This window comes from Mytilus trossulus, chromosome 1, assembly GCF_036588685.1.
Source record: "Mytilus trossulus isolate FHL-02 chromosome 1, PNRI_Mtr1.1.1.hap1, whole genome shotgun sequence".
Taxonomy (NCBI): domain Eukaryota; kingdom Metazoa; phylum Mollusca; class Bivalvia; order Mytilida; family Mytilidae; genus Mytilus; species Mytilus trossulus.
This window is the reverse complement of record NC_086373.1, coordinates 95,344,989-95,362,277: the sequence shown is the minus strand read 5'-3', so window position 1 is coordinate 95,362,277 and position 17,289 is coordinate 95,344,989. Positions and strand designations below refer to the sequence as shown.

Sequence of the window (17,289 nt, the reverse complement as noted above, 5' to 3'; positions counted from 1 at the left end):
CTTCATCTGGTCACGGTACCAATATCGTAAAGTGGTTTTACTAAAAACTGCATGTAATAACAAAGACGTCTAAACTGTATGAATTTGTATTGAAGACTAAAGATACAATATTAACGTCATAAGAACACGACGTCCGATCTACAATGATGGCGCGTTACGTTAACGTTCTTCTGTGCGTAATTTCTAACATGAGGTTTGATGTCCATATTGTCCCCGACGATTGAGGTTTGATGTCCATATTATCGTCGACGATTGAGGTTTGATGTCCATATTGTCCTCGACGATTGAGGTTTGATGTTCATATTGTCCTTGACGATTGAGGTTTGATGTCCATATTGTCCTCGACGATTGAGGTTTGATGTCCATATTGTCCTCGACGATTGAGGTTTGATGTCCATATTGTCCTCAACGATTGAGGTTTGATGTCCATATTGTCCCCGACGATTGAGGTTTGATGTCCATATTGTCCTCAACGATTGAGGTTTGATGTCCATATTGTCCTCGACGATTGAGGTTTGATGTCCATATCGTCCTCAACGATTGAGGTTTGATGTCCATATTGTCCCCGACGATTGAGGTTTGATGTCCATATTGTCCTCGACGATTGATGTTTGATGTCCATATCGTCCTCAACGATTGAGGTTTGATGTCCATATTGTCCTCGACGATTGAGGTTTGATGTCCATATTGTCCTCGACGATTGAGGTTTGATGTCCATATTATCCTCGACGATTGAGGTCTGATGTCCATATTGTCCTCGACGATTGAGGTTTGATGTCCATATCGTCCTCAACGATTGAGGTTTGATGTCCATATTGTCCCCGACGATTGAGGTTTGATGTCCATATTGTCCCCGACGATTGAGGTTTGATGTCCATATTGTCCTCAACGATTGAGGTTTGATGTCCATATTGTCCTCAACGATTGAGGTTTGATGTCCATATTGTCCTCGACGATTGAGGTTTGATGTCCATATCGTCCTCGACGATTGAGGTTTGATGTCCATATCGTCCTCAACGATTGAGGTTTGATGTCCATATTGTCCTCGACGATTGAGGTTTGATGTCCATATTGTCCTCTACGATTGAGGTTTGATGTCCATATTGTCCTCGACGATTGAGGTTTGATGTCCATATTGTCCTCTACGATTGAGGTTTGATGTCCATATTATCCTCGACGATTGAGGTTTGATGTCCATATTGTCCTCGACGATTGAGGTTTGATGTCCATATTGTCCTCTACGATTGAGGTTTGATGTCCATATTGTCCTCTACGATTGAGGTTTGATGTCCATATTATCCTCGACGATTGAGGTTTGATGTCCATATTGTCCTCGACGATTGAGGTTTGATGTCCATATTGTCCTCGACGATTGAGGTTTGATGTCCATATCGTCCTCAACGATTGAGGTTTGATGTCCATATTGTCCTCGACGATTGAGGTTTGATGTCCATATTGTCCTCCACGATTGAGGTTTAATGTCCATATTGTCCTCGACGATTGAAGTCTGATGTCCATATTGTCCTCAACGATTGAGGTTTGATGTCTTTTTGGTAGCTATCACTTCTCTTTTAAACACAATTTTATTATGTAAAAACTGCAGTTGTTTGAAAGAAAATAATATGCAAATGACTTAACGATGAGCGGTTGAAAATAAGGGCTTGCATAACATTCATAACATTCAGAATATGGACAACCGTAATCAACTTGCGATACATACAATCACTTTCATGTTTATGTACTAGTGTCATATTTTTAAAATTCGTCCGATGACGGAAAAAATATTTGGACGTCTTCAGTTTTGTTTTCTCCCCATATAACCCAATAGAACGGTATCCTAGTTCAAATTTCCATTAGCTAAACATGTCCGAATTTTCTGTCCTTTCAATATGTATCCATATGTACAACTAGCTATCATGGTTTCTCCGTATTTAAATCTGGTATTACATCGAGGGTTTTTAAATAACGAACTAAAACCTTAGGACAAGTAGCACCTTGTAAAACTAATTCGACTAATATTTTTTATTATGAGTGAGAGTATATCACGTGAATAGAACTAAAATGTATTCCTATTACATTTTTTCCTTGTTAGGTAGGTATTCCAAATTACTTTTTTTTGGCTTTCAGTATCTTTTTAATAAAAAGAATGCGTTCAATACAAAAGAAACATTATGTGGATATTTCAACAAGTTTTGATGTAAGTAACTATAAGAAATATCGGTATAAGTGCCAATGAGATAACTATGCATTCAAGTTCCAATTTTGTAAGGTGCCATTATGGGTCAAAGTATAGCTTTCAACACAGGTTTGGCTCACACCGAACAGCAAGCAATAAAGGTCCCCAAAATCACAAGTTTAAAACCATTCAAACGGGAAAATTAACGGTATAATAACCATATAATAAACGAGATACGAGCTCTAGATTTATTGATTTATTGATTGATTGCCATCTCGAAATATGTACTTATTAACTTTCTAATAGATCACGCCTGAAAAACGTCAAATCTCATTCAAATGCTTTTACTGCTATAAAAAATCAAAAATATTGACACAGTAGATAATCTTTTTTTCAATTAATTATCATTCTGTGCATATTCTTTTTTAAATATAGGATTTCGCTATTTTTTCTATAAATAAACTTTACCCTAGTTAGGCTAGTATACTCGATGGAAACATTAGATAAAAATATGGGGTTACCGTTCATTTAAGCTCACAATTTGCCTTTGAAATAACATGCATTTATCTGTTGAACTTATAGGAGAAATCGAAATAAAAAAATACGTTTATCGCTATTTTGTGCATTTTTCCAATGATCTTTATTTGTGATAATTTTTCATATCATGCTACTCGTCATTGATCATCTCAACTCGATTGCATTTCCTGCTTTTGCCGTACCGGCTCAAGCGAGAAAATCAATCTCGTAGAGTTGATCAACGATAATCTATAAGTCTATAAATATCAACAGTTTTACCTCTGCTTTTTGTGAATAGGATTTTGTTAATCTAAATTAATTAAAAGATGTGTCAGGTACAGATTTTCTTGTATCAGTTGTTATATTCTTGATCAAAGTTGAGATCTTCCGTCGAATATAACTTTTAACAACGGAAGTCTTTAATACGACGGTCAAAATTCATTATATTTTTGTAAAGTGGTTTTAAATGGAAAGTCTAGGACTAGAGACTTCAACTCCAGCGCTGGAGATGTAAGAAGATATAAATGACAATTACTGTCGATATAAAGGCAGGCGCTATACGTATAATGTCTAGCGAAGGCGATATTAGTCCAGCTCTGCAGATCTAAACTTTAAGAGCTGCTGGACTACATTGCTTGGTTTGCATCCTAAGAACTGGACTGTAGAACATCATAGATATGTTTCACATCTACATCGCTTGGCAACGATTCTTCAGCGTCGGAATTTACTTATTGGCGCGTGGCTTAAGATATACCAAGCGTTTGACTTATGCTAGCAATACACATAGGACAAAATGACACTTACAGCTTTTAACTACTCGATTTCTTTGTAACATAAAAGATTTACTGTTAATGACATGTATATGCATAAAACGGAAAATCACAAAAATACTGAACTCCGAAGAAAATTCAAAACGGACAATCCCTAATCAAATGACAAAATCAAAAGTTCAAACAAATCAAACGAATGGATAACAACTGTTATATTCCTGACTTGGTTCAGACATTTTTTATGTAGAAAGTGGTGGATTAAACCTGGTTTTAAAGCTAGCAACACCTGTCACTTGTACGACCGTTGCATCAAATTCCGTTATACTGATAACGATGCGTGTAACAACACAAACAGGCAATAGGTAATAATGTCACTAGTAGGGATATAGCAGTCAACATTGTGTTATAATTTTAATCACAATAAATGTATAAAAACATCTTCTAAGTAGGTTGAAAAAGTGAAATGTGATCTCTTAGATGTAGCCTTGGCAACAATATTCTGTATAATTTGATTTAGATTAATGCAAGAATAAAGAACAAAACTTTATGTTTTAAAGGTCCCTCAAAGGAGTAGGTCCAGTAAGAACTGCTCTCAAAATATAGCAGTTTTACAAAATTGTTTAAATGTATTTTTTTAGTTATTAAATGGACAGTAGAATGCTTCTGCTACATACATATGAGCTGTTTTTGCCAATACAATATATATCGGTTACTAGCACCAACTAGTCATGCTCATTTACTGAAATCTTCATTATTCTTGCATTTTAGTTAAATATTAGACGGGTTTCCGTGTAAAACGAAAGTGGCCGCACTCGTGTTCATCCTAAATATTGAAATGTAAGTTGCATTTGATGATAATACATAACATATATGAAGGTTAAGGATGAACACGGATGCGGCCACTTTCATTTTTGACAAAAAACATCTAAAAAGTGACATTTTTCGGCATATTTGGTAGAATTTTCATATTTCAGCTTGAATCGGAAAGTTTTTAATAACTAAATAAGTTAAAATCTTTCACATAAATGTATTAAATTAAATGAAATAGACACTTAAGTGTTTAAAAAGTGGTCAAAATCTTTCGTCAGATGAATCTGAAATTTGAGGCAAAAATCGGTCCTTACCGGACCTACTCCTTTGCTCCAAATAGAAATTTCAATCCATTTGATTGAAACCTTTTTTGAAACCATTGATATTTATTTTTCAAGATTTCAAATTAAAAGATATTCTTTGACCTCATATTTTATTGAAACTTGATTGAGTTCATTGAGTTATTTTAAAACACTCCAATAATTTCTTAACATAAAATCAGTAAAATTGTGGAAAACGGACGGCCAACATATCGTTTCATATGAAACTTTACGTGTGTTAATATAAATCCTCTATGAAGGCGTATTTAGTCTTTAGTTATCTAATAACTATTGTATTGCATAATAAATTCGTAGTTTAAAACGTTTGTAAGGCCCAAAACCTAAATCCAAACTGTGTATGCAGCGTATATCTATATCGCTCCACATGTTATTTATATAAATATATTTAAAGTGATAGACGCTATATATACGGAAGCGATTTTTTTTTGTAACACTACTTGATTGAGCTATAAGCGCGATATAGCCTTTTTGCGCTTACATCAATCAAAAACTCTCGGGAAGAAAGTCTGATCGATGACGACCAAGGTAGACCATCCCGAACATCGATTGAGTCGGGCCAGTCTCTCGATCGCTGGATTAATTTGTCTTGATCGAGATTGATCGAGTTGGTCTGATTGGCAGTGTGATCCTAGTTTAAAATATTTTACTTTTGAAACTCATTTGTCCTTTGTATAAAGATTATTTTTTTTTTCCGGAAAAATAAACCTTTTCTTCATGCTATAAAAAATTACATTTTATAAAAACAAAAACTTTTTATATCCTCAGAAATTCATGGCGTCAATTGACAAAAAATAAATGCCCTTTTGTGTGGATTTTTGATTTCTTTCGAGTCCGGGGATTTTCAAAAATGGTACAGATTAATATGTTTTTTAAAGTGACACCTCTTTAAAAAAAGGTAACATGAAAGATTTTTTGAAGTGACCTCTAAGTGTTTGAATGTTTTTGATAAGCTGCAGATAAATCTAAACCATTATATGAAAATATGGACATACTAAAAAATGTCGTATGAAGTAAATTTAATAGACGAATTATTTCATGTCGTCCTGATCTGCAACCAAAATTGTCCTCCTGAACGAGTAACAAATTACTGACCTTAACTGAGAGTGTTAATTTGATAATCTTTTTACGATCAAAATATTAAGAAATATATTTAACTGTAACTACAACTAGACTTGGCACAGACAGTAGTTAAACGTGCGACCAATTTTCAAGGCGATGTATGTTTTGAGCCTGTCCCAAGTCAGGAGGCTCAGGCCTTTATTAGTCTTGTATTCTTTTTTATTTTAGTTTCTTGTGTACAATTTGGAGTTTAGTTTGGCGTTTATTATCACTGAACTATATATACATATGTGTGTTTCGGGGCAGTCTGGAGGACGCCTCCTGGTGCGGGAATTTCTCGCTACATTGATGACCTGTTGGTGACCTTCTGCTGTTGTCTGTTCTATTGTCGGGTTGTTTTCTCTTATACACACTCCCTTTTTCTATTCTCAATTTTATCAGTAGAAAAAAAGAATATGATCGACGATTGGTATTATCTCTACCCTTCAAACTTGTCAAATTGTTCTTAAGTGTCAGTCTTTGTAAGAATCAGGCAATTTAGGTAAAAATCAAAACATGATCAGAAAAAACCCACCGAGCTAATCATTCTATTCAATACTAACCATCATCCTGAGTTAAAAGTTATTAGTCTTTCGTTTGTGTGTGTCTGGTAATATCAAATAACTCGGTTAGAATATTGGTTAGAATGATAGCAAATCACAGAGTTATCTCCCCTTATTTGTTAATTTCTAGTGCATTTCAACCAAATCGTATCTTCTATTACCAGAACAGAAAACAGAAATTAATGTTATTTTTGTGCATAACTACATATATTATGAACTGAAATCAATGTCAAATTGGGTGGGGTTTTTTGGTCATGTTTTCATCACTGCCTGATTCTTAGGCAGACTGGCACTTAAACCGCGATATAAATGGTCAAGATCAACATTCTGTAGTAATATATTTAGTTACTGTAATAAATAGTTTAAATATACTTTCTTTACCACTAAACATTACCATTGCAAATAGGTATGTTACATATGTCAAAATATAAGCTATCTGTTCGACCAGTATAGCACCATGGCGTCGTAATCGGATCTCCTGTCGGTGTCCTACAGTCTTTCATGTTATTATGATTACTCCATTTGTCGCAATTCAATCCGTTTTTTGTGATGTTTTTGTATCCTGCATAGGTTCGATCCGTTTCTGATTTTCTACAGTCTTTAAGTAAAATAATATGAAGTTTATTGTTAACCATATTATGTAAATAATGTGTTTATTACAGGTAAAATTTGATATTATTCCACAAAGACCATGTAAATGTTTACGCGGAGTATTTTATAACCATATTATACAACTTTATTCATTGATGCATCTGTAGGTTTATCATATTACGTTTAGCAACCCCGTAAAATAACGATATTCCAATTAAACATAAACAAGACAAAATGATCCAACGATTTGGATTTATTCTTCTTCTGAATAATCACTGTTAATGTGATATCCGTAATTGCAGTTACGTATATCCAACGATAACGGGACGATGTTTCTGGTCAATATGTCTTTTTTATTTTTGTAATAATACTGTATCAGTTTTCTGTAAATTGTGACATTTTTTTTCTGATTTTAAGAACTTTCAAGACATACAAATATAAAAAAGATGTGGTATGATTGCTAATGAGACAATTCTCCACATGAGACCAAAATGACACAAGAATTAACAACAATAGGTCACCGTATGGCCTTCAACAATAAGCAAAGCCCATACCGCATAGTCAGCTATTAAAGACCCCGAACTAATACTGTAAAACAATTCAAACGAGAAAACCAACGGCCTTATCTATATGAAAAAGTGAACGAAAAACAAATATGTAACACATAAACAAACGACAACAAAGATATTTTGATATACTAGTCAACAAAAGAAACGATACACGACTTTGGAATTAAATTTATCAAAAAGTATTAAATATAAAACAAAATGAGATACACTATTTAAAACAGCTTTCATTTTCAATATAAACACTGAATGAAAATCTAAACCTGTCAGAAAGTAACTAAATTCCGTGTAAATGATCACATGGTGCAAACAACTTTTGCGGCAACTTTGATTAAAAAATTGACACACAATTTTCCTAGTACTAAATGATTTTTCAAATTTGTTGAAAAATATTCAATATGCTATTCAAGTTATGTTCATTTTGTAACTAATGGGTTGAAATTATCATTTTTTTTTACCTTTCTGATTACACTGTTGTTTTATTAGGGAACATATATTTATTCTAGTGAGCTTCCTCCAGGCATGCTTGGAGGATGCTCCGAGCATTTTAGAGAAGCTAATATCTTTAATACACCATTACATTCCCATTAATGTCAATCAAATATAATAGTAATAGTTAAGAGCTTGTGTGAGCTTTTTGTGAGCCTTTTGTACGCCTGAATTAATAAAGTTGTACTAAGTTGCCCATGAAAATTAGTTAATTGACACAAAAATAGATACATCAAAACTTGAGGTTAAACAGTTTAGGGACATTTCATCAACAAGAGAACGAAAAGCTCTTATAACTAAAACATATTTATATAAAGCCGATCATAATAACACAACAGTGGTTGTAAAAAATGAATTACATCAAACCAGTAACAAGTCACCTTAACAGTTATAATTACTTGAAAATAAAAATGTTGTTGTCAAATCTATAAAAAATATTGTTGAAAAACTATATAGGAAAAAAGAAATAGATTCACAAACCTATATTTTTTTTGAAGAACGATAACGAATCAAAACATAAACACATGTACCTTCTTCCGAAAATTCATAAAGTCAATCTAGAAAAAATTAATGAGGCATTTAGAACTGGTCAAATAGTTAGCAACATAAACATTTCTTCCCAACCAATCATCCATAAATGTAACTCTACCACGAGACGCATTGAAAGATTACTGGATCTAATTCTAAAACCATTATTGAAGAGTCGTCACTTTTACATTCAAGATACCAAAGCCTTCATTTATAAAATAAGTTCGCACAAGGTACATTTAGAATGCATTCTCATTGTCTATTATGTAACAGTTATCAATGCATTTTCATCAGTTGACAAACTAGAATATACTTTAAAAATTTAAAACAAACAGAATAAACGGCATTTGTAGAGTTAAGAAACATTGAACTGGAATTCAATGGGCATTTATACAAACAAATAATACGAGCGCCTATTGGTGGTATATGATTTACATCTGTCTGGTCTATTAAAAATATCTTAGATATTAAGTTCCAATGGATAGAAAACATCAAATTCCACTGCCAATACAAAGACGACAGTTTTATGTACTTCACAGGCACATTAAAACAGGTTGAAGATTTCTTTAACACAGCGAACAACATTGTCCCTCTGCTTAAAATCACATTTGAGGTGTCTAGATTTAGCTTCACCTATTTATTTACCGAAGTGTACAGAGGTGAAAGATTCAATAATAATAACATACTTGATGTTCAATAAAAAAAAAAAGACACGAAACGTATCAATATTTGAATATTATATGTTTATTTAATTCAGCGATGTGACTATCTATAACACTAAAATTACGAGGTCCAATCTGTCAGCCGTCATCACGTGAAAAAGACGAATAAAAAAAATCAACTTTATATATAACTAATATAGTACAAAGGTGTAGATTAAAAATTACACCACTCCAGACCCGTTTGTTTTCCACGTAATTAATATTGCCAATAATTAAAAAGTTCCGGGTCGTGTCCGATACCGATACCAATTACCTTATCTGTACCTTATTATTATAAATTAAGGAATGTATCTCCCTCATGCAAAGCTCTGATTCCTTTCATGAATTTGGTTATACTTTTTGGACCTTTTGGATTATAGCTCTTCATCCTTTATATATGCTTTGGATTTCAAATATTTTGGCCACGAGCATCACTGAAGAGACATGTATTGTCGAAATGCGTATCTGGTGCAACAAAATTGGTACCGTTGATTTTATTCCGCATCTAACAGGCACACCACAAAACGGTGTATTCATTATTAATATGCTATATACACGAGTCATAATGACGGGGTTGACTATAGGGGTAAATTCAGTAAATAAATATACGTCATCAGGGACCGCCCATTTAGGGGAGAGCTTTCTGTATAACACTGAAGTTATATGGTCTTCTGATTGGCAGATACTGTTTGTAATAAATATTTTTTAGTAGATGGATCAAAATTAGAGTTGAAAAAAATTAAAAAATAAATGCTGAATGTACTAATTTTTTTCCCTTCAGGGTTGAAAAGTAATGGGGGTCAGTATGGGAATTCAGTGCGAATCTACATTGTTTGTAAACAAGGCCATGTGAATGCCCAAAAATGCCGCATGACCCTATGTTTTTATTGTTGCAAAAGATAGGGCTACATTTGTACTTTCATGAATGATATATGAAAGATTTTAATTACTAAAGGTAAATCAGGTATAAATTTATTTCCACACATAGATTAGCATTAAAGTCAATGGGAGATTTTTTACTGAATTTACCCCACTACTAAATTGTCAAATTGTAACCTATTGTAGTATTTTAATCAGAAAGACTTTCTAAGATAACAATACGAATACTTATTTTTATTTATTCAAATTTATTTATAACTAAGACATTGCTGTTGATTAAAAAATACTCCATTCCAGGACCTTTTGTTTTCCAAATAATTAATATTACCAATAATTGATTCGACGGGTTAAAACAGAAAGATTTGACAGCAGAGAAAACTGTGCATCTTAATATCGGCATGACTTTATCAGATGACAATACTACATGTAATACAAAAATAAGGCTTGCGCATAGTTATATACTTTAATTCAGTCACGGACCCGCTATATCACGGGTGTGTTCTAGTTATTTCTAATATGACATATATAGTAACACACTGTAATACTTTTTAATGTGTGTGTATGATGGGCTCTAGTGATTGGTAAATATTGATACGTTTTGCGTTTTTGTATATTTGATTTAACAAAAAGTAAGTTATTATTATGGAATCTTTCACCTTTGTGCACGTCGGTAAATTCTAAATAGGTCATACTAAATCTAGACACTTCAAATGTGATTTTAAGCAGAGGGTCAATGGTGATCGCTGTGTTAAAGAAATCTTCAATCTGTTTTAATGTGCCTGTGAAGAACATAAAATTGTCGTCTTGGTATTGACAGTACAATTTGATTTTTTCTATCCATTGGAACTTATCTAAGAAATTTTTAGTAGGACAGACAGATGTAAATCTGAATGTCGGAAAAATTTTACCACCGAAAGGCGCTCCAATAATTTGTTTGTATAACTGTCAAGTTAATTCAAGTTCATTGTTTCTTAACTTTACAAATGCCGTTTATTGTGTTTGTTTGAAATTTTTAAATTTTCTTGTTTGTCTACTGATGAAAATGCATTGATGTCTGTTTCTTCTTAGTTATTAATCTTCATATTTGTGTACATTGACGCTACATCATAGGCAAACAAAATGCATTCTTTCTTGACCTTGTGCGACTCTATTTATAAATGAAGTCTTTTGTATCTTAATTGTAAAAGTGATGACTCTTCAATAATAGTTTTAGAATTAGATCCAGTAATCTTTCAATGCGTCTCGTGGTAGAGTTACACTTACGGATGATTGGTCAGTAATAAATGTTTATGTTGCTACCTATTTGACCAGTTCTAAATGCCTCATTAATTATTTCTAGATTGATTTCATGAATTTTTGGAAGAAGGTACATGTGTTTATGTTTTGATTCGTTATCATTCTTCCAAAAAGTATAAGTTTATGAATCTCTTTTTTCCTATATAGTTTTAAACAATATGTTTTATAGATTTGACAACAACGTTAATATTTATTGTCATGTAGTTATAACTGTTAAGGTGACTTGTTACTGTTTGGATGTAATCGATTTTATTTATTCTACTGTTGTGTTATTTTTATCGGCTTTATATAAATATGTTTTAGTTATATTAGAGCTTTTCCATCTCATGTTGATGAAATGTCCCTAAACTGTTTAACCTCAAGTTTTGATGTATCTTTTGTTGGGTCAATTAATTAATTTTCTAGGGCAACATAGTAAAACTTTATTATTACAGGCGTACAAAAGGCTCACAAAAAGCTCATACAAGCTCTTAACTATAAACTCTTCTTTGTGATTGACATTAATGGGAGTGTAATGGTGCATTAACGATATTAGCTTCTATAAAACGCTCGGAGCATCCTCCAAGCATGCCTGGAGGAAGCTCACTAGAATAAATATATGTTCCCTTTAAAGGCTATTACCGTCTTTTTAAATTTCACTTTACACACACTGTCTATGATAAATCATTTGAGAATGTAAACATTTTAACGATTTCTTGTGGGGCTGATTTTTGCTTTATAAATAAACGAAGAAACTGTTGGAGTTTTAAAAAAGAATTGATGGCAAACATTGTCTTTATCTTTAAATGAGAGGTTGACATCATTATTTGGAACCTCTGTCTCTAAAATTGTCGTTTTATGTAAATTTTCTAAAGGAAAAATAATTCGCCAAATGACGTCACGAAAGCAAAAATTATTATTTTTTAAACGGATTTATATTTCCAAGGTCATCAAGTATTACTACCTTCAATATTGGTTTTATAAACGGGAACTTGCATCTTTAATTTAAAAAAAAATCCTGTATCGTTTCTTTTGTTGACTTGTATATTTGAACTGCTGAATGGAGAGAACAGCCTTCCAAAAAACGCAATGATATGATTAAATGTAAAGATGATATTCCTATCAGCGATAAACGTGTAAAAAAGGATATCCGTAACTTTTGAGTTTGGTTGTTTCTGCTTCGTTCATTTTTCTCGATTTAATAGATCGGACGAAAAAAAAATTGGAATAAAACACATAAATTTTTTCAAAAGATTAGAAATTATCGGAAATAGAACAAATGTATAGTGATACATTAATACAACATTAAAAAAAATACCACTGTTTTGACATTTTTACACCAAATCTATTGGATGTTTGATGTGAAATGATTGATAATTTAGTCTGATATGCATGATTTTTTTATATGTTGTTATTGGCTTTCAGAAACTGCAAGAACTCTCTGATCTGAAATTAGAAATTAGAGTCTTTTTCTTGTTTTATCCCGCCCCATTCTGTATTTGACTGTCCCAAGTCAGAAGCATTTAATTCAGCTGTTACATTTTTATCATCGTTTTAAGGGGCTTAATGTTATTCGGTCCGGGCGTCCATTCATCGTTCGTTCGTTCAATAAACGTTTGTTTACCTTTCATTCGTCCGTCCGTTTGTCCTGCTTCAGGTTTAAGATTTTGGTCAAAGTAGTTTTGATGAAGTCTAATTAACCTGAAGCTTAGTACACATGTTCCTTATGGTATGGTCTTCCTTTTTAATGCCGTATTAGAGTGTTCACTCCAACAAACATTGGAAAGGATAGTGCTAGTGGGGCATCCGTGTTATATCGACACATTCTTGTTTGTACATAAATGAGGCCGTTTGTTTATTCGTTTGCATTTTATCGTTCGTGTCATTTGGTCTCTTATTTTTTTTTATATATGTTCAGAATAAGAACAAGGTAAAAATAAACAAATAATTGGTAGGTCTTACAATAGAGGCCGTCCGGGATAAAGTTTGGGAACATTTTGACTGCTGTAGGAAAATTATGGTAAATTGGATAAGGATGGAATTTGACATTGTCACAGGTCACCTATTGACGCCTCAAAGAAATTCGGTTACATGGGTAACGTGCAAAAAGCATGGCACTCTCTCTCTAACCCCCCATTTTGTCTACGGATTAAGTGAAAGAAAACAAAATTGAGACAATATTTCTACCCCTCAGTCACCTTTGGGGGTCTTGAAATTTAGGGTATTGACGTTTTTCATCATCTTGACAACATGTTATAGTTCTATTTTTATTTGTTAATTAATGTTTGGTAATATACTTTTGGCGTGGCTCAGTGATCATATATATCGCTATCGTGTTATCGTGCTATAGTCAATATGTATACTAGCCTTTAATATTCGCCTAATTAACTTTGTCTATAAAATGTCTATATGCCATTTTGTTTTTGTTTGTTTAAAAGTTTTCAATTTTGTTTTATAGAAATTAAGATTTTAAAACAGTGGAATAAGCTAACTAATATAAAGAAGAAGATGTGTATGATTGCCAATGAGAAAACTGTTCACAAGAGACCAAAATGACACAGACATTAACAACTATATATCGCCTTCAACAATGAGCAAAGCCCATACCGCATAGTCAGCTATAAAAGGCCCCGATATGACAATTACAGTTTTCGAACGGATAACTATTATTTTTGTCAGTAGAAAACAAAACTGAAGAAGGAGATATATCGTCCAGGACATGATTTGCATGATATCAGTAAGTAAGGACAAATATTCCAAAATACAGGATGCAACGAAATCCGAATTGTGTGAACTTAATGAAATAATTCTTAAAGGATGGCCAGATCTTAAAGTCGAAACTCCATTTGAAGTCAGAGAGTACTGGGATTCTCGTGATCAGTTATCTGTTCTTGATGGAATTATTTACAAGGGACTTAAAATTGTGATTCCGCCTAGTTTGCGTGACAACATGTTAAAACTCATACACAAATCTCATCTTGGCATGACAAAATGCAAGAAACGTGCTCGAGAAGTAATGTACTGGCCACGTATGAATACAGAAGTTGAGCGATACATTGAAGATTGTGCGCTTTGTGCGTCATATCAAAATCAGCAGCCAGCTGAACCGCTTAAACCTACTCCGACTCCGGATCTACCGTATATGTTAGTTGGATGTGACTTGTTTGACTTTCAGAGTAAAGCTTACATACTTACCGTGGATTATTATTCTAAGTACATTGATGTGTTACCGTTGAATTCAACCAATACTACAGCTATAGTTGAAGCGCTAAAATCCATATTTGCAACACATGGAATACCAACTACATTACGTTCAGACAATGGACCGCAGTTCAGTTCGTCCGAGTTTAAGAAGTTCAGTAAGGAACTCGGAATTGACCACCAAACATCGAGTCCACATTTTCAAAGTGCAAATGGTGAAGCCGAAAGATCAATACAAACCGTTAAAAATCTCTGGAGAAAATCTGATGACAAACATTTGAGCCTATTAGATTACCGTACTACACCATTGGAAGGAATTGACTTGTCGCCTTCCCAACTTTTAATGGGTAGACGACCGAGAAATACTCTGCCTGCGTCAAAAGAAGTGTTGAAGCCTAATATGAACAACTCAATGAATGTAAAAAGGCACTTTGACCGCGAGAAAGAAAAGCAAAAGTTTTATTATGACAAACGCAGAGGAGTGAAAGAATTACCAACAATAAATGATAAATGTGCCGTGCGTATGACACCTTTACCCGGCTCAAAGGAATGGAAACCAGGAACTATTGTCAAGCACAGCGACAAACCTAGATCTTATATCGTGCAAAGGTCCGATTCAGGAAACAATCGCTTGTATAGGAGAAATCGTAAACACTTGCGTACTTCTACCGAAACAGCCTCCAAGGACATTAACCGCGAGACAATAAGTGACAATTTTGAAATAGACAATCTACCGAATAGAATCGAGACCGCTCCGAAAGAATCAAAGGACAATAAGCTAGAACGCAACGAAGAAGTGAAGAGCTCAGATGTGACAACGACTAAATCAGGAAGGATTGACAAGAAACCAGAGAAGCTTGATTTGTAAAACTTTGTGAATTAGACTTTTAAGTTTTCTCATATTAGCGTAGAACTTTATGAGCAAGTTTCATTTTTTAGTTTTCATTAGAATAGACTTTAAAGTTGCTAGTTCCGAAATCCGAAATTTTCATATAATGACAATTCAATTTAATTCAATTTGTGAGTGCAATTAGACACTTTTAAAATTCTTCAATTAGTTTCATTTGCGAGAGAAAGAGAGATGTAATATCATTCAATTGTTATCATGTAGTTTGCTGTTATCATGTAGTTAATACTTATGCATAGGTGACTACGTTACCTTCCCCATCCTTGTAACTGCCCTTATGAAATAAAACGTGCAACTCAACTGTGGTTGTTATTACACAGATTGAGTGTGAGATTCGTCATTCTTAAGTAAGGATGGTCTCAATTTAGACCAATGCAAACATGGACTGGTGCTACTATAGAATTTACAACTATTTATTGCCTTTATAACAAGCTGTCGGGTTGCTACATAAAATATTATGATTTTCGATCAGACCAGAACTTTTTTAACTGGATGTTTTTCACTTGTCACCCTTAACCTGCTTATGAAATGATTTCTTAAACATCTTTATATTATTTGTTGATATACTATAATATACTATATTTTATGATATACAAATACAATCAACTTATGCTTTGCTGTACTTTTGGTAAGTATTTTTATCTGTCTAGGTAAATATGTTTTGAACAGTCGTTCACAAAACTCCATTTAGATTATTTAACATATATTATGTACAAGTGGTACTTTAAATAAAAATATCTATTTATCTATCTAGACATATATATGGACCAAGTTGTGCGTTCAATAAAATATCTATCTATCTACCTAGATTATTTAATAGATATATGGACCAAGTTGTACGTTAAATAATATCTATCTATCTATCTAGATTATTTAATATATATGTACCAAGTTGTACGTTAAATAAAAATATCAATCTATCTGTAGTTATCTCATATCTGGTTCACAGCTTTGCAGCGAACCACCCTTTTATGGCAGTTGACAGAGTCTCTATTTTCCTCCGTCAATGTGGCAGAATTCGCTGCATAGAATCTTAATGTTAACTATGAAATTTTAGGTTTTTGGATAATACAGACTACACTTGTGTATCCCACGGTGTTTTCTAAATTTAAAGCACCAGTGTACGTATCCCACGGTGCATCTTTACATTTTCATATATATCTATCTTCACATATATCTATCTTCATATATATCTATCTATATACCTGGTTGCCATATTATTATGACCCGACAATTGTTCGTCCAAAGTTCACATTTAGGATTTTGTATATTTTTATAATATTTGCTTTTTATCAATTATTCCGAGTCCTCATTGCGTTTTAATAATTTATTAGTTTATTGTATTTTACGCTTTTCAAAAGTTACTTGTATTTTACACTTAACTATAATCCTTTCGTTTAGATTAATTATCAAAGATTTAAGGATGTACTTAGGTGAGGTTTTGGAATTTGTGTCAAATGTTCGGACTCGTTGGTGTTTTTCCATACAATGCAATGTAAAATATTTTGCCCCATAACACCCAATTATTTTTTCACACAAGACTTAATAGATCATGAAAGGTCATTTACCAAAATTTTAGAAAATTCATAATTTTTTTCTTTTGTTTTGAGACCTAATAATAACAATGCAAATATAAGGTAAAAGTCCGAGTCAGCCTTTTCCCACCATATTTTAAATCTCAAATATCTCGAGACCTATCAATATTTTTCGCTTATTTTTATCCTTTATTGATGCTCTACCAGATTGTATTATCAATTTTAACTTCTTAATTTATTAATGTTCACCTAACCTCACCTAAGTACATCCTTAACACATGGCAAGAGTAAAATCTCTTTGTTCTTACTGTGTTATAATATGGATAATGCACAGCAAAGGTGT

At 33.0% G+C, this 17,289-nt stretch overlaps 1 protein-coding gene across 1 annotated transcript; it reads left to right on the top strand.

Moving 5' to 3' along the window:
* Window positions 1–14,031: 14,031 nt before the first annotated feature.
* Window positions 14,032–15,372, top strand: LOC134704935 (uncharacterized protein K02A2.6-like). Its single transcript, XM_063563719.1, has one exon. It carries the CDS (start codon window positions 14,032–14,034, stop codon window positions 15,370–15,372), a length of 1,341 nt encoding a protein of 446 aa, XP_063419789.1.
* The last annotated feature ends 1,917 nt before the right edge of the window (window positions 15,373–17,289 follow it).